Genomic DNA, 24,172 nt, shown 5'->3' with positions numbered 1-24,172 from the left:
CCGAGACAGCACTGTTGAGGGTGGTAGAAGAGGCCAGAAGGATTTTGGATGCAGGTGGCAGCGCGGCCATTATCCTTCTGGATCTCAGCGCCGTCTTCGACACGGTAAGTCATCATCTGCTGCTGTCTCGACTCCGGAACATCGGGGTAACCGGGAAAGCCATGGAGTGGTTGAGATCTTTTCTCGAGGAAAGATATTTTCAGGTGTTTGAGGGTAACAACTGCTCTTGCCTGTTAGCGTTACAGTGTGGGGTACCACAGGGGTCGTCCCTTAGCCCCACACTGTTTAATGTCTACATGGCCCCGTTGGCGGAACTAGTTGCTCCGTTTGGCATCCAGTTAATAAGCTACGCGGATGACACCCAGCTGGTGTTTTCCTTGCAACAAACAGATGCTCCTCCGAACAATCTGGCTAATTGTTTGGAGGTGGTAGTAAACTGGATGAATTCGTCTCAGCTTAGACTTAACGGAGGAAAAACCGAGCTGATGCTCTTAGGAAAGCAGGATATCCCCGACTGTCTAGCTTGGCCCACTTGTATGGGTGCCATACCACCACCCAAACCAGAAATAAAAAGTTTAGGCTTCTGGCTCGACAACGCGTTGTCCTTCGAAACACAAGCCAGAAAGACCTCTGCAGTTTGTCATGGGATACTCAAATCCCTGCGCAAAATCCTGCCCCAACTCCCTGAAAAAGCAAAGAAGACCGTAGTTCAATCCTTGGTTTTATCACGAATTGACTACGGGAATGCTATATACCTTGGGGCACCGGCATCCACTTTTAAAACCTTACAAGTGGCTCAGAACTATGCCGCCAGGATTTTGACTGGAACTAGTCGATATATGTCGGCGAAGCCAGCTCTAAGATCACTCCATTTGCTCCCTGTGAAGGAACGGGTGCAATTTAAATCCCTATGCATCACATACAAGATCATGCATGGAGAAGGCCCTTCCATTTTGGAAAATATGATAAATCCCTATAAGCCCCAACTTAATCTCCGCTCGAGTGACCACAACCTGGCAATCATTCCCAGGATAAAGCGAGCCCGCTCGGGCGGTCGGCTCTTTTCTCTGCAAGCAGCAAGAGAATGGAATGCCCTCCCATGCAACTTGAGGCAGGAACAGACCTTCCTTCAGTTTAGGAAGAAACTCAAAACCTTCCTATTCCCCAGAAATTAGCTTGCAGTAGGAATGTAGATCGGATTAGCCCAGGGTCACCGTTGCTAAGAGCGCTGGGATGCCTACGGATAGCCATGTGCTATACAAGTGATTTTTACAATTACAAAGTATCAAAAACCTGGTCACTACAAACCTGCTTTTTTTTTTTTTTTAAGTACTTCCCGCATTTTGATGATCTTGGTGCCTAAAGTTATATAAAGATACATGTTATTTTTATAAATTGGTGTGGATCTCCTTATTCAGTTGTGTGCATCGTTTATTGACTATTGTGTGTATTTGCAGATGTCTAGCACTCCTCCCTGATAAGCCTAAGGCTGCTGATCACATGACCCCTAAAAGAGCACCTTTGGATTCCTGGAGCAAGCCCCTGTTCCCTAATAAGGGAATACCTGGACTCTTTGCGTGGTACGCCTCTTTTTGGTATATGATATAAAGAGTCGGCTTCCTACAGTCTGGTTGTTCAGGCCTCAGCCTCCAAGGTCAAACCAGGTGATTTCCCTTCCACACCACTAGATAGGGAATCCAAGAGGCAAGACACCTTTGGCAAGAGAATGCTCTCTTCCTTCAGTCTTGCACCGTGGTCAGTGAACACCCAGTGCCTTTTGGGCCGATACACCCATACAGTTTGGGAATCAGCTGCGCAAGTGATGCCCAAGGTCTCAGAGGAGCCTGAGTCATAGAGTCACAGGCTAATGTAGATGGTAGAGACACAGCAAGTTCATCACTTACTTCAGACTGGACTAGGCAGAGCAATTGCATCGTCGGGGAACTTGCAGGATGGCTACTTCGATATTCCCGTTGTGCCTACCCACAGACACTACCTGCGGCTCTTTGTGAGCCACAAGCAACAAGGAGTATCTGTTCGCTGTGCTCCCATTTTGGCCTCACCAGCGTCCCTCTGGTGTGCACCAAGGTAATGGCGGTGGTTGCAGCACAACTGCAGAGTTCAGGGGTTCCAGTCTTCCCCTACCTCGACGATTGGCTGTTTGAAGGAGAGCGAGCTCCAGGCAGTCATCTCCCACCTACAGACTACAGTAGACTTCCTGCATTCGTTGGGGTTCACTATAAATGTGTCGAAGTCACAACTGACTCCTTCTCAGATGCTCCCTTTCTTTGGAGATGTTCTGGATACAGTGCAGCCTTGGGCTCGTCCTCTGGATCGGCAAGACGAGGATACTCAGGCTACGATTCCGATGATACAACCTCTAGGCTGGATTTCGGTGAGACCGATTGAGGCTGTTGGACCTCGTGGCTTCCTGTATCCTACTATTAACACATGCCCGCGGGTATATGTGGGCTCTTCAGTGGGACCTGAAGTCTCAATGGGTGCAGCATCAGGAGAGTCTATCCTACCAGGTCCAGATATCAGAGGGAACTGCAAAACACCTGCAGTGGTGGCTGACGAACGATGATTGGGTCAGTGGCAGACCCCGACGTGAGTCGGAACAGGTGCACAGGGGTAAACATCTGGATGTTAACTGGATTCCTTACCGTCCGTATGACGAAAGCAGCGAAGCCGACATCACCCGGCACCAAATAACAACAAGTCTTTTCCCCACCCCACAGTATGTCGCACTTGACCCGGAAGTCACTCCTCCCGGAAGTGACAAAACACAAGGGCTTGACCAATCAGGCGGTGGCCCCAGAGGTCAAGAGAGGCAGAAAAAGCCGGACGCGGAGGAAATCGGGGCGCCCGCAGGAAAGACGCCGGATACCACAGAAGAAGACGCCGAGAGGATTGAGGACGCCGCTCCCCATCGAGAGGACGCCGAAGAGACCACGCCCGAACAACCGCAGAGTCCCGATATTTGGACCGAAGATTGGTGGAGCCCGGGGGACACGCACGAGCCGCCACAACTCAGGAGAGTTGTGGCAGACAAAGGTACGTAACGGGTGCCGCAGGGATAGAGTGGGGTGGGAGGATTTGTGAGAGATCATTATCCCCTGCTTATACCCCTTCCTCCGCGTGGCTAATAAAAGTGAGGGGAGTTTTAAAGAGCTACACATCTCTGCAGCATATAAGCGCCACCCTGTTTCAACATAAATAAGGAACTTGTCCCCCCCCCATGTCCGTTCCTTAAGTAACTTTCACTTGGTGTGGTGACGGTTCAAATGAGACGCAGGATACAGCAGTGACCGCTGTTTTCTTTGGTTTTTTTCCTTCTTCTTTTGACTACTTTTTACTACCACGGGGGAAACCATACCAGAGAGAGCAACAGGAGCTACAGGTCCATCGGACAACCTTACTGAAGGAGAGCCCAGAGGAAACTACGTTGGAGGACAAGTCTATGTTATATCCAAGGACTGGATTGTGTATTACTATTTTTACCTACCATTCATATCCTGCTTATTTTTCTTATTCACGGGTTATTGACTATCATAAATAAAACCCTGCAATATTCAACCCCGACGGCCTCCTCGCTTCTGGGCAGCCATCTGGGAGAGGCGGAGATCAGAAGACTCTGGTCTCAGCTCCACATTAATCTGTTGGAGCTGAGAGCAATCCGACTAACACTGAAAGCCATTCTTCCTTCCATTAAGAGATGGCTAGTTCTGGTGCTCACGGACACCACCACCACCATGCAGTATTGCACCAAGCAGGGCAGGGTGAGGTTGTGTGTCTCTGGACATGTCTGGAACATCAGGGCTTTTTCTTGGGGAATAAACATATGGCGGGCTCTCTGAACGGCAGAAAGAATTAACTCAGCCGTCTGCCTACAAGATCATGAATGACCGCTCCATCTTGAGGTGATACAGGTCTCTTTTCAGTAGTGGGGAGAGTCTTGGTTAGATCAGTTTGCCACTGCCAAGAACACGCAATGCTAGCAGTTCTGCAGGCTGATGTTTCCAAGGCAGTCCCCACTCAGAGATGCTTTTCATCTCGAGTGGAGATCAGGCCTCCTATATGCCTTTCCTCCCATACCACTCCTGCTCAGAGTTCTCAGGAAGATCAGGAACGACCGGGCCCAAGTCATCTGTGTGGCTCCAGACTGGGCTCGGAGAGTTTGGTATCCCAAGCTGTTGAGCATGGCCATCAGCCCTCTGATCAGGCTGACTCTTAGGGAGGTCTTCTGTCGCAGCAGCAGGCGAGGGTAATCTAACCAAAACTGTCATCGCTCCGCCTTCATGCATGGAGATTGGGCAGTGACAGTTGACAGCGGACGACCTTCCGCTCGAAGTCTGCAATGTTATCTTGGTAGCCAAGCATCCCTCCACCAAAACGGTATATGCCTGCCGTTGAGACAAATTTGTGGCTCGGTGCGCTACCAAAAATATTGATACCCTTTGTGCATCTTTGTCTGACGTTTCGTTATTTGTTCTCTCGTTAGCCCGGCAAGGATTTGCTTTGGGCACGAGGCAAGGGTGTCTACCGGCATTCTTGTGGTTGCTGGACCAGCCCTCCCTGTTTAAGTCACCTGTTAGGTGGTGTAGCCCTTTTAGAAAACAAGTCATATTTCCTCCAAGACCTTTCCTCCTGCCCCAATGGGATTTCTTGACACTTGTTTTGATGTTCTTGATGTACTCGCCCTTCCAGGCTGTGCACAATTACCCCCTAAGTTTGCTGAACATTAAAACTGTGTTCATAGAGGCCATTACATCAGCTAGGAGAGCAGTAAAGTGCAGTCCCTCCCTGTGCACCCTTCTTACAGACATTTTTCCAGATAAACTGGTCATGAGAACATCGCATCTTCCCTACCGAAAGTAAGAAATTTTTTCACAAAGGCCAGACCATCACACTGCCGACTTCCTTTGTTCTGCCTAACCCTTCCAAGGAGGAGAGAATACACCACCAGGACCCAAAATCAGCAGTATCGATCTACATTTTTTCGTACCACAGAGGTCTGGGTGGACGATCAACTCTTCATTAGGTTTGGTGGGGCAAAGAAAGGAAGGGCCATGCAGAAATGGACCACCTCAAGATCAATTGTTCTCTGTATTAGAATCTGCTATGCACTGGCTAAAAATTTACCTCAAAAGGACTTGCATGCTCATTTCATCAGACCTAGAGCTGCGACCACTGCGTTAGGTTGCAGAGTCCCTGTCCTGGACGTCTGTCAGGCTAAAACGTGTGCTCCACTGCACACATTAACCAAGCACTACTGCCCGAACAGTTAGGTCCATCGTGACAGGTACTCTGCCAGTTCACTCCATAGGGACTCCTTGGTCTAAATTTGATTGCAGACCCACCTATGGAGAGGTATTTCTTTGGCATCTATTCTAAGGTAAGGAATCTGCATCCAGAAGTCTCTATCAGATGAGCAAATGACTAACCTTCTGTAGCGCCTTATGTGGTAGAGACTATCTAGCTGCAGACTCCTTAACGACCTTCTCATCCTTCTCGCTCTGACAACTGATTTCTCCATATAGGGTAACCCTTATGAGCTGTGTAGGAAAGTACGATGTGCTTTCATGGTTACCCCCACTTTTTGCCTGGTGCAATTCTGTTTCTGACTAGTCTAACTGGGATCCCGCTAATCAGAACACCAGTCTCTGTGCTTTCCCCCCTAAATTGGTTATGGCAAGTACTTAGGTGCAGCTCAGATTGGATACTGGTGTACTCTATAAGTCCCTAGTATATGGAACTGAGGTACCCAAGGCATAGGTACACCAGGGGTCCACCATGGGCTGAAGCATACATTATGCCACCCATGGGAGATCACTCAAACTGCAACTACAGGCCTGCGATTGCAGTCTGTGTAAGCTGGTGCTAGCACCACTTACAACAGATACAAGTTTCCCTATTTCAAAGGTCATTGCACTTAATAACCTATAAGCCCCCCTAAAGCAGGCCTTTCAATCCTGAAGGCAGGTCGCTTGGTTCTAAGTGTGAGGGTGCCCATGCATTAGCAGGACACCTCTACAACCTTCGGAGTCCATTCTCTCAGGTTGTAAGTGCATCAGCCATTACGATACACAGAGTGGCCATGCGTCATTACGCAATGACCATCTCTAAATTGGCTGTAACGAAGCCGGTCATGTTTGGTACAAACGGTGTGGGAGGTATGATTCTATGCACTGTAAAGCTCCTCCGGGAGTCCCTCAGTGCTCCCGGTACTAGTCTTCTAGACCCGGACAGCACAACATGGCTGCTGCCGACCAGAGACACGATTCTGCCCTCCTGCTGCTGAGCCAAGTTCGAGCAGGGGAAGGCAAAACAGGGAGGTGTGGCCCCCTCTCAGACAGTGTTTAGTGTATTGGTGCCGGGTAGGAGCACTTGCCAGTGCCACTCAGTCTGCTTGAGGGGTACATTTGGTGCCCTCCTTGCATAGTCTAGTCCAAATCAGCTCAAGGAGCCATTGGCTCCCGCTCTGGCGCGAAACTGGACAAAGGACATGGGAGTATCCTCCCCACTGTCTGATCCCTCCTCCGGGAGGAAACCCTGAATTGTCCCAACCCTTTCCTTAGGGTACGTACGGGCGTGGGACAAGATTCATTTCAAGACACCGCTTCTTCGACTGTCTGGGGTCTCTGGACATCGCTCTGGGTAAAGAGACTGCAACTGGGAAGGCTTCTGCTACTCCTGGTTTTGTCGCCCTGCTCGTCTGCTGCAACTTCCGTGCCTGTGTTCCATACAGGAACCTTCTAAGGCCTGTGGGCATCAAAGACACCTGAGGGAATATCCCTTGAAGGAAAGGAGTCGCTTCCCTGCATCATGAGGCACCACAACGAAGCTGACCGTTCTGCTGATCCTGGGCTCCCACAGACTCTGAAAGGCTCAGAAACACAGGTGGCGATTCTTCACATCCCTCGAGGCCTGCCTTATCCTCTCACCAACTTTGAGGCCAGTATCCATTGTCAGAGGCACAGAAACCGAGGCCCTGTGCACTGCGTCAACTTGCTGTTGCAAAGGCTTGTAGGCTTCCTTCCTCCAAGATCTTCAGGCTCCAAGTAGCCCCAACCTTAAGCATCTCCTGTGACCAAGATCTTAGTCTTCACTGCATCACGGGCCTGCATCTTTGGTGAACTGCTTGAGGTCCTCTTGCGACTCAAGTGCCTCCGGCCTGTGTGTCCTCTTGAGGTTCTTTAATTTCTGCGGGCTCCCCAGATTACTCGGGCCTGCCCTGACTCCCCTGCTTGTGGTGAGTCACTTGGACCTTGCTGGTCCCAACACTGCACCTTCTTCGCTTTCCACGTTGTTTGCAGTTGCCAAGGCTTGTTTGTGCTCTTGACAGACACCGGCCCCTCAACTCTCGACATTTGATGTGGGACAGCTCGTGAATGGCTCCTGGTCTTCCACAGCGTCGCTAAGTCCTCACAGCTACAGCTCCAAGGTCACCCTCGTATCTCTCATGCAACACCAGACATCGCTGGGCATTCGTCTTCCGCGCCTCCTGGTCACTCCTGATCACCTTCTCCAGCAGCGGCATCTTCCTGAAGTCCTCCACTGAGTTCGACAGCAGTTTCCAATGCAACTTCACACCTATGCACCCGGCTTCCCTGGTGTAGGTATCCTGATTCCTAGGGTATCCACGGGTGGGGTGGCTCTCCAGCCTTCTGTCTTCCATGGGGTTTATTCAGTGTCTACTGGGAAGGGTCCTTTCTCGTTAAAATTGCAACCACGACTCACCCACTGACTTATCTAGAGCCGGTGGCCGTGTTCCCACTCTGCACACGACCTCCATGGGGTTCCTGGTTACTCACCTCGGGTGGTTCCTTGGGTCCCCGGCACTTTTACGTCTTATGGGTATAGTCTTGAATTGAGTCGTGGTTCGCAACCCACTATTTTAATATATGGTTTGGTCACCATCTGGCCACCATTGTGTATTCGTGCTACTTACCTATTTTTATTGCAAAGTATTGTGTGCCTTGTGTATATCTCCAGGTAGGAGATATTTGTATGTGTTAGTGAGTGTCTTATAATAAATACATATTTTTATAAATACACTGTGGTTACTTTTCACTTAATCTATACCAAAAAAGATTATGTTCTGGTAAAACAAACTGCTTTACACTTCTTCTGGACTAAGCCTGAAGGCTGCTTTCCACAGCTACCACTTAGAGAGCTTTCTAAGGTTGTCTAAGACCAATAAAACCACCATAAGGTCTGTCTGGATTAGTTCAGGGTGCCCACTTACATAAGTGTGCAACATATACTAAGCCAGCTTCTCACAAAGTCCTTAGTGTCTGCAAATTGGTACATCAGTAACCTTTACGGCTCTGTGCTGCTGACATGGAAAGGTAGCGAAAAGTTACTGATGTCAGCGCACTAGAGAGGCGCATTCATAGGAACAGCACATGTCATTTCTGTCATGGACGATGCGGACACAAAGCCAAACTACATCACCTTCCAGCGCATAGAGCTATTGCTCGATAAATTTCTGGATCCAGTCTAATGTGTGGGAAATATTCTAAGGTAAGGAATCTGAGGCTACATGGAGTTTAACAGATAAGGTGTTACCAAAGATATGTAACTTGTTTGTTACCTCCCTACCACAAAGCAGAGGAACCACCTGTGGGATTTCTGAACTGGTAAGTGAAAGTAAGTGTCCTGCTACCCAAGGATACAATCCCCAGAATATATGACTGAGAGGACGTGGGCCAGCATCTTGAATTTGACCTCCAAAGGAAGATGTTCAACAACCCTGCCCACCATTCTTTTTGTGCACAACGAAATAACATGCACTGCCTCTCTCCTTCTTGGGGATTCTTTCTAATGCTCATTTGGTCAGTAATTATTGAACCTCTTTGGAAAGGATGGAGGCATGCCCTGCTGAGGTGCAAGTGTAAACAGGAAGAACCATAAAGGGGTCTAAAAGAAAGGGAACGGAGTAAACCATGACCGACAATCTGCAGGTAAGTTCATCTCGCTTGGGCAGGTAAAAGCATATTCTGCCCACTCCCCATAGATGGCTCCCAAAGGGGCAATCAGAGCAGCTTAGCAGCAGGTAGAGCGAAAAAGTAGGCCTGGCCCAGTTGTTTGTGGCCCCATCCTTTGGGCCCTGCGAAAAGGACATTCTGCATGGGCTGAGTGGCTATCTCAAGCGGTAAGCCAGACCCAGAGAGTAACCAACTGGTCTTTTAATATTGTCGATGGAGCTGGGTGGATGGAGAAAGCAAGTCCAAGGATCGGGACGTGGTGTTGCTATTTTTAAATACCTCCAGAGCCAAAGCTGCTTTGTCACCAAACAACTTAGGGCATCAAAAATATCTATGAGGGATGCCTGCACATCAATAGAGAAAGCCGTGGCACGCATCCAAGCAGATCGACGAATTACCACACTGCTGCCCATAACACTATCTACACAGTCTGTGGCGTCCAGCTCAGCCCTCAAACTTTATTTGACCACATCCTGTTTGTTGTGGTGGACTGATTGTGCGAAGGACACGTAAGGAAGGTGGGCAAGACCCCACTCCCCATATCCCAGAGGGCATGAGAGTATCTGCCCAACAGACTTTATTCAGAGATTACAATGCCAAAATGGTGGAGGAGAACACACTCTTGTCAAGCGCATCAACACGGATTGATCCCCCATCAGGAGGTGGCAGAAGGGAAAACCTTTGGGTTGACCTTGCTGGCTGAAGCCTGTACCACTAGGCTTTCTGGTGTTGGGTGCTGAGTAAAGAAAGCTGGGTCACCTGGAGCAAACCTATTGGGCAACTTACAAACGGCGCCAAACAAAGCTTGGACCATGCTCTGGTCAGAAAGTGTGTCAGGTTCTCTTTCAAAGTTTGGATCTAAAGGTCAAAGACTAGGCTGCAACATTTCAGAAAAAAGATTAGCCTTGGTTTCCAATATTGGCAACAGCAGCTCCAACACTTCTGCTGCATACATACCACAAAGTGAAGGAGAGACTTCGCTCATTGGTGGGGCCCAAATGAAGAGTCCTGTTCTGTTGCTGATGTGTCAGTAGCATGTTGGGGCTCTAAATATAGTCCATCAGTGTAGTGAAAGGACAATACATTGTCTGGCTACTCCTCATCACCCCCATCATGTAGAACATTCTGCAAGTCTTGTACAGGACTGGAGCCTAAGCCAAAGAAGATCTCAAAGCATGGAGAATATTGGCACTGAAGCACTCCTGAAGAGACCTAAAAAACCACTGCATAGGTCTAGGGAATTTCACAGAGTGGCAGAGATATAGTCAAATTGGGCTCCATATCTGATATTGGTGTCTGGGATGGATCCAGAACAGGTACCTTTAATATTGCCTCTGCCCATACCTGCGCCCACAGGTCTTTCAGTATTTAAGCAGGAACAGTACAATTATTTTCTACGCGGCAGGCGAAAATGCTTTTCCTCTATGGTGGTCCCCTCTATCTCCGTATCATGTACTAAATGGCATATATGTTTTGCTCCACCCACTCACATCAGGAGATGTTGTAAGTTAGTTGTCTAACATGGTTGTGCTCTTGATATATTCACACAAAGTATGACTTGGGATGTTGAATTGTTTTTTGCACGCTGGCCACCATAAACTACCGCGTTCCCATGCTAGCAGTGTGCAATTTTCTTTCCCAGGATATTAAAAGTGTGTAACTCAGGTAGACTTCGCAGATATGGATAGCATCAACTTTGCCCTTATACACTCAGAACTGATGAGCACATTAAGTTAGTGTCAATCACCAAAAAAGAGGTGCTTTCTAGAAGAAAACCCCCTCCTGGTACTCTAAATCTTGTCGCTTAGATAAATCTCGTCTATTATGTGTGATTAAAAAGGGACAAAGAGCTAAAATCATAAAGACCAGAAAAAACTAAAAATATACATTAGAAAAGGCTAAAAGAGATTGGGAGGAGGAACAGTGGTCACTTATGGCAGAAGCCCTAGAGATGGGTGACCACAAGACTTTCTGGAAATTAATCTCTGTTAACCACCTGGAGCTAACTATACAACCTGAGCTATGGGTCTCACACTTTAGTGGCTTGTATAAAGGCAAGCAGAACAAGAATAATCTTACCAATCTCCCGCCAAGAGTCATGAGTGACCCGACAGGAAACTCAAACCATGACGAGTAAAATAGACTTGATACCTTTAAACTTAATCTTACCTTTACTATTGATGAAACCCACCTAGCAGTTAAGCTAATGAAAAAAGAAAAGGCGCCAGGAAAGGATGGTATTCCAGGTGATCTCTTTTTGTCTCAACTGGACTTCTGGGTATCATACCTGAACGCTGTATGTAATAGTATTTTAAAAGGTAATTCCATTCCGCCCTCATGGCATTGAGCAATTATCATACCTATCTTCAAAAAGGGGGATAGAGAAAACTTGTCAAATTACAGACCCATCAGTCACCTGGACCACACCCAAAAAAGTTCTATAGGCAGGTGTTGTTCAAACTTAATGATTGGATGGAAGAGAACAACATCCTAGAAGAGGCGCAAGCTGGGTTTAAACCCAAGATTAGTACACTGGACCAGGTCCTCCGCTTCAAGGTGATAACCTGGAAATATGTCACCTTGAAGCGTGACCATCTGTATGTCGTCTTTATAGATTTAAGGGCAGTATTTGACCTGGTCCCAAGGGAAACACTATGGGAGGTATTGGATGGCTATGGTATCCCTCCAGACCTACTTAGGATTCTGAGAGCTTTACATACAAGCACCTATGCCAAAGTCAGCTGGAATAATGCTCGGGATTTGTCAGATAAGATTGAGATTAACCATGGGGCTAGACAAGGGTGTGCCCTTGCCCGACCCTCTTTAGTCTCTACATTAATGGAGCAATAAGTAGACTGAAAAATTGCATACATGATGCCCCTAAATTAGCAGATTTGTCAACGCCCATTTTGATGTTTGCGGAGGACACCCTGCTAATTTCACACACTCTAATGGGGCTGCAGGCACAACTAAATGCCTTTGTCTCCTTTTGTGAGGAAAGAGGGCTTGAGCTTAACTCTACAAAGTCAAAAGACATGACTATCAACCCCCATAGAACATATAGAGTTAACGTGTATATAGAGGGGGATCTGCCTCAAAAAAGTTCCACACTTTGACTACTTGGGAGTTAGGCTGAGGGACAACCATATGTAGGGCCCCCAACTGGAGAAAAATAAAGCCACCCTCCAATTGAAAACCTCCGCCATAGAGAGAAAATACAGGGTTGCCTCGGGAGGCGCTCTGTCCCCGGTTCTCTCTGTGTATAGAGCAACAGCTGTAACATCAGCAACTTATGGAGCTGAAATATGGGGCCATGTCCAAGCAGAAGTGCTGACAAGAACAAAAAATAAGTTCATAAGGGGTCTCTTTAATCTTCCCCCAAGTTTCCCTATCACCCCTTTAAGATTTGATCTTGCCCTCAACCCTATACACTTAGTGGTTTAACTCAAACGCCTACTATTCTGGATAAGACTTTGGTCCATTAGGGAACTAGCAATGTACAGAGACTGTGTAAAAGAGCTAGTATCCCTGGATAAGGACATAAGTACACCCTGGCTGAAGGCGATAAAAGTGTTATCCCATAGAATAGCATGGCTAATTTATGGCTCACCCCAGAACAGATCACCAAAAGTCACGCCCATGGAGTGAAAACCCGGTTCTCTGGGGAAATTGTATTGCAAACGTGAAAAGTACACCAGGAAAATTCTATTACCGGGCAATTTCTCCTCCACAAATGCTCTCCCTGCCCGGAGCCTTACATTGATCGTAGGTATCCACGCCACTGAGAACTCACACTATGAAATGGGACAGGACACTTCCAAATAACAAGTTCTGCCCAAATTGCCCTACCACCGCGGAAACTGTTAAACATTTCATGTTCTTCTGCCCAAATATAGAAATCCGCGTAAGAAATGGCTAAAAGCAGCATTAAACTCTAAGGGTCTGAGACACTGTGGGGAAGCATTAAGGCTCCTTAAGAGCGACACTAGGGAATTATTCGCACTGGCAGTATTGCGTTATCGGCTTTGTGCTTGGAACGAGAGAAAGAAGGTCATAGACAATGCGCCCTCTAGGCTAGCCAGCTTGTAGTGCAAGGCTTAGTATGCTCATGTAGCGTCCCATCACCCCATATGCGCCATTCCATTAACATCGACATTGGCGGTTTGCCATTTTATGGCCTGTTCACTTAATTTATTGTAACTGTACATGGATTGCTACTCCTATGAAGAATTCCCATTTAATAAGACTATCTTCATGGGTCGGATCTAGTAGGCCTGTTATTATTCACTAATTTTAATCATCAACTCCTTTTTTTTTTAACTGTAAATAGGATGATGTATGATGTTTTTATTTAAATTGATTTGAATTGTGCATTTTTGTGATTGTAACTTTTTATGGCTTATAGCCGAAATAAAAGGTTTGATGATGAGGTGTGTTACTGATTTTCCCATTCAATTATTACATTTCGATGACGATAGCCCATTGTTTTTAAAGTGCTATAACTATCAATTTTGTGTACTAGTAGCCCATGCCCATAGGTTTCAGCTGACTTATTTCCCATGCAAGCACAAGTGTTTATTTTCTTATCCTCCACTGTTAATTCATTGCTGTTATTTTGTCTCAGATTTCATTTAGATATTGTTTTGCTGTGAGTTTTTCAAAAACTTATTTATTCTAATATTTGAACATGGGATATTTTCTCTAAGTTTGATAAAGATCTAAAATACAATTTACGTTTATTTTTAACTAATGGACTTGACCTTGTGCTACTGTTTATTCGATTAGCATGTTTCTATCTGTCCCCAGAGTTGGAATACCGCTGTGTTTTGTTGCTTCTTGGTTTTAGAGCTAGAAAAGTAAATTAAACAATAGCATTTTAAAACATATTTTTAGTGTGGGTTAGGAAGGAGTACATTTCAAATATGTGGAACTGCATTAAGGTCTTTCCACTTACAGTTCAATATGCATGACACAGATGCCCCATATCCATGCACCAGTATGAACATAATTTCCCCACCAATAATCTGATCGCTTTCTTACTTAACTATGAAGGATTTGTGCACACTAAGGTGGGCTATATACTTTCCTTTACACCAAAATGGATAAGGTAAGGATCTATTTGAGCTGCTCCCTAAAATTACTGAAATCCAGTTAGGTTTACTAAGAAAGCCCTTTCTCACACTAAAGGAGTTTTGTTACGTTCGCGAAATAGGCAATGTACCCAGCCTTGGAGAGGTGGGAGGTCACCTCCTGCATCTTACCTTGCACCGTCAGATGGATTTTAATTTCGTCGACTGTTTTCGCATCTTGACTGGCTGCCACCTCACATCGGTAAATTGCTGTGTCTGTGCGACTTGTGTTGAGGATCTTAAGTGAGGCTCGGTCCAACAGAACAGCGCGATTCTCCAGGGCACCTGTCAATGAAGGAAGGAAACCATGCTGAATCTGGAATAGGAGAAGCGAAAGCAAAGCATCTAGAACCATTGGTTAGGCAGTCCTCGGGACTTACACATTTTCTACATTTCATATTCTGATGGATCTCATGTAGCACTGCGTCAACTCCATACTGCCTTAGAAGAGAAGGAGCACAACCACATACAAGCACCACCCCAGCACACTGATATAAGTTCCTTTATTTCTACGCCTTCGGATGTGGATCTGGTGTTCAACTCCCGACAATTTTCTGACAACCTCAAAACTTTGTGTTTTTCAGTGTGCTAGGGATAAACAGGATTTAAGCCATGCCACAACCACAGGAAGCAGATGTCAGACAGACCCACAAAGGATGGCCCTTTGGTGCGTGGGATCAGGACAAAACAAAAAGTTGAGTAATAAGTGCACCCTCATGCACCCGAAGGTAATTTGAGACTGGAGGCAAAGTTGTAAGTGAAAGAAAACAAGAAAACGTTGTCGCCTTCGTATAAATCCTGCTACTACTTGCCGTCCCAGTCTTGGGGCTGCTCCCATAATCGATCCAGTTACCGCTCAAAGTCCTTCGGTAAGTCAAGTCTAACCGCAAGCATAAAATAGTGAAGCAGGATTCGACCCATCACTCCACTCTGACTTCAATAAAAAGGCCACTGGGCATCGAGATGTCAGTTGCATTCCATCGAGGACCACTGAGTCGATCCCTCAGTTGATCCTGATCTGCACAGAGTTTCCCATACCACTACTGACCCTGCAACGAATAGAGACCTTCAAAGTGACCAAGCAGCACATTTTCACTGCACTTCCAGCACTTTCTGGTATGCCTGTGGGCCCTCAAGAAACAGCAGGGGTCTCCAATTGGGCTTCTGCTGGTTGGTCCCTCCCCAGCATAATCTGCCAACTCTTGACCCATTACTGAGCTCTTACCATCTTCGGTAGAATATCTATTTAAGCTTTAGATTCACACTGGTGTTGCTACCCTGGTGCCAGTTGATGACCCGGCACCTTTGACAGATTCTGAACAGACGTCAGCATGAGCTCAGCCAATGTTGCACTACAAGATTATAAAAGTACAGCAAGTAGTCACGCTGTCTGATTTTCACCCTGTGTCTCTACTACATCACAGCTATCAGCAGGGGCTCCATTCTCATTTTGGCTCCGATTCGGATACTGTGTCAGAGCAGAACACAGGATTTGCATAATAATTACAGAGGGCAGAATGGCTTGCTGCCCCCTCATTATACTCATGATGCCCTATACTTTTATTCATAAATACTAGTGGGCTTGATAACTCCACAGAGACAGATTGTGACTTGGGCACACAGGTCATCAACAGAAGAAAGGTCCTCATTCACAGTGGTGGCTCGAAGGGCAGCTGAAATTCTAGAATTACAGTTGCCCTCTGTTAGGACCAAGACAAATGTTTTGATGGAAATACTACTGCCGTGGCCAGCAACATCTGAGCCCGTGCTCCTGTATAGCGATGCCTTCACAGATGCTCTCATGGGGGGGTAGGTTGCCAGATGTCATAAGCCAGTGCCTGGTGGCCTGAACGTCCTCTAGAAAGCCTTAATGTACAGATGAACCTTAATTAATTTCCAACCAATCCTTGAGACAAAGAATCCAAAAGGATTGATGCTCCTGGCAAACTTATATTTTTCTCTGCCAGCTTGGTACTACAGTCCATAAACGTGGTCTGTTTGAAAAAAACACACCCTTTGGAAGATACCAAGATCTTGCTGGCAGTCACAGAGGACCTTAGGGTCTCTCTAGTTCAGAGGATACTTGGTGGACTGGATGTGGCCAAATAGGTTATCCGTTTTGGCTGCCACCATGGATTGTCTTGGCAGCGGGGTTAGTACCAGTGTTCTCCTTTGTAGACATGGCTAGATGAGGTCCACTGGGTCTTCCAGTGATGTATAGATGTCCCTAATGGACATGCCCTTTTAAGAGTCTCGCCTCTTTGAAGAGAAGGTAGACTTTGCCATGGAACCTTTCAAAAACCGCAAATCTACAGGGCGTTCTTTGGGGCTATAGACCCTGCTAAACAATTTCTGCACCATTTCAGGAAATTTAGGGGCTATTCCATGGGGCTGGCATACAGGCAGACACAGCCTTCGTAGACACAGATGCAGAGAACCTAGTCCTTTCGGGGCCATGGCATGGAACCAGCAGACAACATGCAGGCCAACAGGGACATTAATCGAACTCCGGATTTTCCGTCACTACAATAGCTATGAAGCTGCTTCAGTTTGCTCTTATTGTCACACTCACTCAGTGGGAGGCAGGATTTGTTATGTCATCCTGGGATGTTGATCCATCATGTTTGACAGATGCATACTACAAATTGTACAAGCATGCTACACTCTACAACTTCTCTCCTCCCAGCCCAATATTTCTCCTACTCCAGACAGAATCTCATCAGAACATCCGATCCTGCTACAGGAAGTAGGAATGTTGCTCGTCAAGGGTACCATAGAGAGTGAACCGGACTCAGAAAAAGGTGGAGGTTGTTATCCTCGCTATTTTCTTATTTAAAAAAATTATATGGGAGATTGGCCTATTTTGGACCTCTGGGTCCTGGTGCCTTCTTTTGGAAGGACACATTCAAAATGCTTACATTGGCCCAGGAGACTGGGTGGTGTCCTTAGACTTGCTGAAAGGAATATGTTACTTACCATGTAAGTATCTGTTTCTGGCATGTAGTGCGGTAGATTCACATGCTCTGCATACTTCCACCATCTAGTGTTGGGTGCGGATGTGTGCAAGTTGTTCTTCAAAGAAGTCTTTTGAGTCACCAGACAAAGTGACTCCTCCTCTTGGTGATAATGCGCATGGGCATCGACTCCATTGTTAGACTGTTTTCCCGCAGGTGGGTGCGATTGGAGTGAAAGTAAGACTCAGTAAAGAGATGTCCATGCAAATTAAATAGTGTAACAGAACTGCAATGGCCACAGGTGTCCAGGGAGGAGGGTGGGTGCATGTGAATCTACAGCACTACATGCCACGAACAGATGCTTACAGGGTAAGTAACATATTAAGTTCGAGACATGTGTGGCTGTAGACACACATGCACTGCATAGACTGCAAAGCAGTCCCCATCCAAAATCAGTGAGTAGCCTGTGGGTGTTGCAGTTGTTTTTATAGAGTACGTAGCACCGCCTACCCTACATTGGCCTGCTGGTGTGCTAAAACATCCACACAGTAATATTTAGTGAAAGTATGTGGTGCAGACCATGTAGCTGCCTTGCAAATATCGGCTATTGGGATATTGCCAGAAAAAGCCATGGAAGCCCCTATTTAACTTAGTAGAGTGTGCTCTAGGGGTATAGCCTATACCCCTAGAGCACACTCTACTCGTTAAATAGTTTAGTTTAGTTATGTCAATATAATACACAAGAGCTTTTTTAACATCTAGGGAACGTGGAGCTCTTTCCGCAACTTAATCCGATTGCGGAAAGAAAACAGGTAAATCAACTGACTAATTAGGGTGAAAAGATGAAATCACTTTTGGAAGGAATTTTGGGTTGGTTCTAAGGTTCTTCCAAGGTTAATGCCAGGAGCTCGCTGTTAGAAGGTGGTTCTGACACTATGGGCCACCCGGATTTTTTGCTTTTTGAGCACCTAATTGTTGAGTTTTTACTGTGGGGGAGCCTCATAAGTTGGGACTCACCCACAGTGAACTCAGGATGTAAGAAACTGCATGGGGATTTTACTGGTGTCCCCCTGGCTTGACCAGGCCACTACGCAGCAGCTGGAGTAAGGGACACCGGGCTGGTTACATGCAGACACATGTGTACATGCGTGTGCACACGTGTAGGGGCTGCGCAGGGGAGATTCCTAGCGTGCGCAGCCAAGGAGCAGGTGCAGATAGACTGGTGTGGCAGGACTTTTGCAGAATGGGATGGTGACATGGAATAGGCTTTATACAGTGGGAAGAAACATGCCAGGGAAAGTCAGTGTGCTTTACCGTGTGTATTCCATTATTCTCTTATGGGGATAGGGCGCACATGTGCTAATTTTACTTTCCGAAGGCCTACAGATTCCAGACACGGACTAAAGTCCATTGTAGCGGATGTGAGAAGAAGTATTTTTCAGAGTCCAAAGTCATATATATACTGCTTTTGGGTCATCCAGAAATGTCACATTTCTCTGAGTCAGTCATAACCAGGGCCTGGCTGAGGGCTGACCTCACCTGGATGGATTGATAACCTTTCTTCCACAAGCTAAGGCCTCCTCTCCACGAAGAGAAGATGGGTGGGGCTACAGGCTCATCCATCAGCAGCTATCACTGGGTGCCAGGCACCAGGCTGCACCAAGGAGGGAAGGAAGCGAGGGGCTTTTTTTTTTTCCAGAGACCATGTGGCCAGAGACCCTGGACGACGCCATTTTAAATAAACTCAGAGGCTGGACAAGGAGGAGGGAGCAGGGCAGTGATGTGTCGCTGTTTGATAGGACAAGCAGAGACTTCCTAAGAGCCCCCTACTCAACTTTTAAAAAGTGCTTGCACAGGAAGAGAAGCTCTCTCTGGGGTGTTGGCTGCGGAGGCAGAGGGTGCTGGAACTTGGTGCTATGGGCAGTTGGAAGGAGGAACCCCCTGATTTTCCCAGCAGGCAGAATAGCACCAGGAGAAGAGTCCAGGACCAGTGAGCAGAAGCCTGGGCCTCTGCGCCAGCAGAAGAGAGGTGCAGGGAGAGAGACAGGCAAAAGGCTGGCGCAGGGAGCCAGAGAAGGCAGCTCCCTGCTGAATACCCCCTCTGAGAGGCCCAGAGGATGAAGGAGAGTGCTCCCAGTGGCTGGGGGGCGCCACCAGGAGCAAGAGGACGCGAAAATGGGGAAGATCGGATCCCCAGGGGCTGAGATATGGCCCCCCCGGCAGGTAGGCGACCTTTGACCCCCTAAGAAGACAGACGACGAAGCACTTGGGGCTCCGCCGCCGTTCTCAGAGATGCCCCCGGGGTGGGTCAGGTCCCGGGGGGTGCTCCCAAAAAGAAGTCTCGAAGTGTGGAGGAGGTGGGGTGGGGAGTGCTGTCGCTCTCCCTCGAAGACCCGCGGAGGCAGGAAGCAGTCTCGCGTCTGCCCGCCAGAAAATGAATGCCGGACGGGCTCCCCGGGTGGGACCGGGGCCCCGGAGAGGAGGGGTGGTGCTCGGGGCCCGGGTGGGACCGGGCCCCAGAAAAGTCAGCGCGAGCGGCCGGGGGTGGGCTCCCTGAGCCACAGGACATTACCTGGGGGTCCGGGTGGGACTGGGCCCCCCACCAAGGCCCAAGAACGCGGCGAAGCCACCAGCACGGCTCTCCCCAGCACAGCGGGAGAGCTGCTCAGCAATTATTCATAAAAAGGAGCACGAAGCGCCCCAGAATGCCTTGCCTGGCATTTGGAAATGTGCAATTTTGGTGCTGGGTGGCCCCCAGAAGAGGGGTTCACCCTCATGTGGGAAAAGAGGTGCAGGGGGAGCTGCAGGAGCAATGCAGCCTCCCCCAGCACAAAGAAGAACAGTCCGCCCCTAAGTTTCATGGGGCATCTGAAAGAATAACCCCTCAAGGGCTCAGCACCATTTAAACACCTCCTGGGCTGGAACCTTTGTTCTACAGCTGGAGGTGCATGGAGAAGTGCGCCAAGGGATGAAGGGCTGAGCTGGGGATGTCTAGAGAAGGGCATCCCCTGGAGGGGAAGAGGTGCAATTGCACGAGAAGGGCATTTTTAATGTTATTTCTGTAAAGTGCATTGACCAAGGTCATTTCTTTTTAGGAGGACTGGAAGTCACTTGTGTAATGTGAAGTACATGTGTATTGAGAAGTACAGGTGTAATGCAAGTCATAAGCAAAGCGGGGTTAGGTGGCTAGACATTCCTGCTAGGGTGTCTGGCTGTATATGCTCTATTCTGTGATGCCTTTAGGGGCTGCCTTTAGGGGCTGTAATTGCAATGCATTCTAATGATACACAAATGTGATGAGTACTGTTCTAAAGTGATGCTCAAACATGAATTCTTGCTGTTGCGCTTAGGTGGAGAACCCAGACTGCTAGCCCTTAAGATGTAGAGGTGTATACTTCATGGTCAGTAGGAAATGCTCAGTCAGGGTTGTGTGTCTCCAAGGCAGGGTTACCTATTTTAAATGCTGGTTGAGATAATGGGGGGGGGTCGCCACTGGGATGGTGCCAGTGCGCAGGGCCCTCGCTCCAGGTTACGTTCAACTAACTGCATTGGGGGCAAGATGATGTGCATACATAGGAGTGGTGGTACTAGACCCCACCCCCCTGTGGGAGGGGTGGAGATGTTATGCAATGTCACAAAGTAATTCCAACAGCTTATGTATATTTGTAAATTGGTGCAGGGTATCGAGTAGTGTGTGTGTTTAATAAATGTACTCTTACTTTTATAAAGCAAAGTAGACTGGACAATCAATTATTGAGTGTTATTTTTGCGCACCTGCAAATGGCGATTACTAGCCCACACCACCTCCCTTGAGTAAGCCTCAAACTGCTCTGCAACGCTACCCTCAGAGTCAGGCTCTACAATTGGGTGTTTGGGTCCCAGTGAAGGACAAATGTAGTCAGGTTATTTGTGCAGGCCTCACAGATGCTGCCTCGTTTTCCAACACTGACAAGATTAAGTGAAGTAATGGCAACCAAAAATGCAACTTTCCAAGACAAGAATTGTAGGCAACAGTTCTGCAACGGTTCAAATTGTTAACCCATAAGTTTCGTAAGTACTATATGAGATTCCATACTGGGGCAGGTGGAATTCTAGATGGAATTACTCTTTTGAGGCCGGTCTTCTCATGGGGGTGCCCCTTCTCATTCCCCTGAACTACAACGCCCCCATGGATCTTGCAGTTTCGTTGTCCTTCTCAAGCTGTGCCAACTTGTCGTCGACTGGCGTGCTAAACAGTTGTTTTCCATTAAAAGGTGTGTTTAGGATGTTGCTTTGCACCTCTGGCTGGAAACCCGAAATTCTGAGCCATGCGTGCCTTCTCTCAGTCACTCCTATCACCATTAGCCTGCTTGATGTTTCTGCCACATCCAATGCTGATTTTAGGCATGTTTTCGCCATGCTTTTCCCCTCTTCTACCAGGTGAGTTGCTCTTTGCTGGTACTGTTCCGGTAGATGTTTTAGGAGATGTCCTACTTCATCTCAGTGTTGTTAAGCGTGCCTGTTGATCAGGGCGTTGGAGTTAGCGAGGCGCCATTGGATTGCCGCATTTCTCTCCACTTTCCTCCCTGTGAGATCCATCCTCCTACTCTCCTTGCCTGGAGGTGGTCCGGCATTAGTGGGTACATTGGTCCTCTTCCTAGCCGTTGCTACAATAATGGAGTCGGCTGGCACTGAACCTTGGATGTGTGTAGGGTCCTGTGAAGAATGTTTGTATTTCTTCAGAGTCCTAGGGGTCACTGCCTTGCATGTTGCAGGCTCCCTAAAGGCCTCTCTTCCTTGATCCAGCACACTGGTAAGCATGGGCAGGAATTGGCTCTTAGTTTGTTGTGGCAGTAGAGTTTCCAGGAGGAAACATGATTTCGGCTTCTCTTCCTCCATTTCCCCCCCATAAGTCTGTGCAACCTTCTGCACGACCATGTTGTAGACCCCTATGCCGTCTGGCGGCGAGGGCCTCGAAGGGTACGTGTCTACTTCTTCCGGCGATTCTGTGTGGAGATCTTGCCAATCCATGTCTTGCGCCTCCGAGGGTGTCGAGTACCGGTAGGATTGAAGGTCTTCGTCGCCTTCTCCCTCGAAATAGTAGACTTCGTCCCCGTTTTCCTCGACTGGTTCGGGGGTTTTCGGCGGTTCCGCGTCCTCTCCTTCGACTTAGACCGCGGGCTTCGGCGGGATGGTGTACTGGCTCATCTTCTCGTCGAAGTCCTTTTTCTGTTGAAGGATGCTTGCCATTTCGGCCTCGAGCCTCCTCTTCTTCCTCTCCATCTCGGCGGCATGTTTGCCGTAGAGGGCTGGAGCGCTTCTTTTCGTGGCCGTCGACATCGACGACGAAGTCTGCCCTTCTTTTCTCTGCGACGAGGTGTCCTTTTCGAAGGGAAACCTTCGACAAACTTTGTTTCTCGAGGGCTTTCGCCGATTGGGAGTCCTTTTTGAAGGATCCGCTCGGTTGAATGTCCCTGGTAGCTGTTGCTTTCGTCGAGTGTTTTCGACGGCAGAGCTCCCTTCGAGGACTTCGCTTCACTTCTGTGAGTGTCGATCGGGGCTTTTGCTTCACCCTTTCGAGTGCCACCTGAGTGTTTAGGGGTCGATGACTCCCTTACCTCCTTCGACATCTTCTTATGGTCCTCGATGACCTCTTCTGGTCCTTTGGCGATGTTGTACTCCTCTCCACTGGAGAGACCCAAGTCTCGGAGCGATGGAGGTGGCCCCTGGCCCTGCATGTTGTGGTTCGCCCTTCTCTGCCTCTCCCTTACTCTGAGGGTCTTCAGTGTAAACGCCGAGCAGGCGTTACAGTCTTCGCTGCTGTGGTCGAGCGGCAGGCAGAGGTTGCAGACTGGATGCTGATCCTTCTGGGCATACTTGTGGTGGCAATTGGTGCAAAACTTGAACGGTGTTTTGTTCATCCCCGCACTCAGGGTGCCCCCTGCGAGCGCATCCTCCATCGAACGTTGAGGTTTTGGTCGCAAAACTTCTCCCTCGTCGCTCCGGGTACCGGACCTGTAGTCCGGTGTAGTTGAAAACTTGCTTCTTCGTCGATTTTCTTCGATTTTCCTTGATTCCTCTTCCAAAACTCTGGAACTCTTCGGTAACGATCCAGACCCAACGGCGGAAAAAAGAATCTGAAGATGGCGACCAAAGGTGGGAGCTTCCGCAGGAAGCGCGCCGACGTCACAAAGGACACCAAATGGTGTGACGTCGCCGCCCACCTGGGCCACGAAAAAAAAAGGGAAAAAAAGAGAAAATACTACGATTCCGGACCCAACCACAAGATGGTGGAATAATGCACAGCATAGTGAATCCAGAAAGATTCACGCTGCAAAACTGGTACTTTGACCAAGGATAAATCTTACCAATTTTGTATATACGTGGCAACTGCGGCTAATTGTAGACTTATGGAAGTGTAAGCGAGGCCAGAGGTCTTCAAATAAAGAAGGTAGCAAACAATGTTTTGCACAGTTGCATCAAATGGATTTATTTGTTTACTGCAACAGTAGAAAACAAACCTTTTCCACTTTGGTTTAGTTGTGGGTCTAGGTGCTTCTTTAAGAATGGTCATACATTCAGGGGGAAAGATTAAGGTTACCGAATTCTATGACCTCAGGAGCCAAATCGTAAGGTTGAGCTCCTTTGAATTTGGATGCCTGATTTCTCCATGGTTCTGGGTGAGCAAGTCTGGGTTGAGGGGAAGCTTCTGATGGGGAACTACAGAGAGTTCGAGTAGTGTAGTGAACTATGGTTGGCCAGCCCAAGTGGGAGCTACTAGAATGAGGGTGAGAGACGTTTGCCTGAGCCTCTGAACCAAAAACTGAAGAAGAGGGAGAGGAAGAAAAGCATAGGCAAATATCCATGACCAATAAATCCACAGAGCATTACTTTTGGATAGTGGGTATGGGAACCTGGAGGCGAAGTGTGGGTATTTTGCATTGTCTGCTATTGGGAACAGATCTATTAGCGGAAACCCCTCATTTGTGAAAGTATGGGAGAAGGACTTGTGGGTGGAGTTCCCACTCGTGGACTTGTTGCTGCATCCTGCTGAGGAGGCCAGCAAAGTGGTTGACCATCCCTTGGAGGTGTTCTACCAGCAAATGGATGTTGTGAC

The 24,172-nt window shown here is 47.9% G+C and overlaps 1 protein-coding gene across 1 annotated transcript in view; it reads right to left on the bottom strand.

The window, feature by feature from the left end:
* The window catches only part of JAM3 (junctional adhesion molecule 3), a 363,931-nt gene that overhangs the window by 162,778 nt on the left and 176,981 nt on the right, over window positions 1-24,172 (bottom strand). The window contains exon 4 of the mRNA XM_085647234.1: window positions 14,255-14,407. Coding sequence (XP_085503360.1) covers window positions 14,255-14,407 — 153 coding nt within the window. The remainder of the gene's footprint in view (window positions 1-14,254; window positions 14,408-24,172) is intronic.

This window comes from Triturus cristatus, chromosome 3_2 (assembly GCF_964204655.1).
Source record: "Triturus cristatus chromosome 3_2, aTriCri1.1, whole genome shotgun sequence".
NCBI lineage: Eukaryota > Metazoa > Chordata > Amphibia > Caudata > Salamandridae > Triturus > Triturus cristatus.
This window is presented reverse-complemented; position numbering and strand designations above follow the sequence as displayed.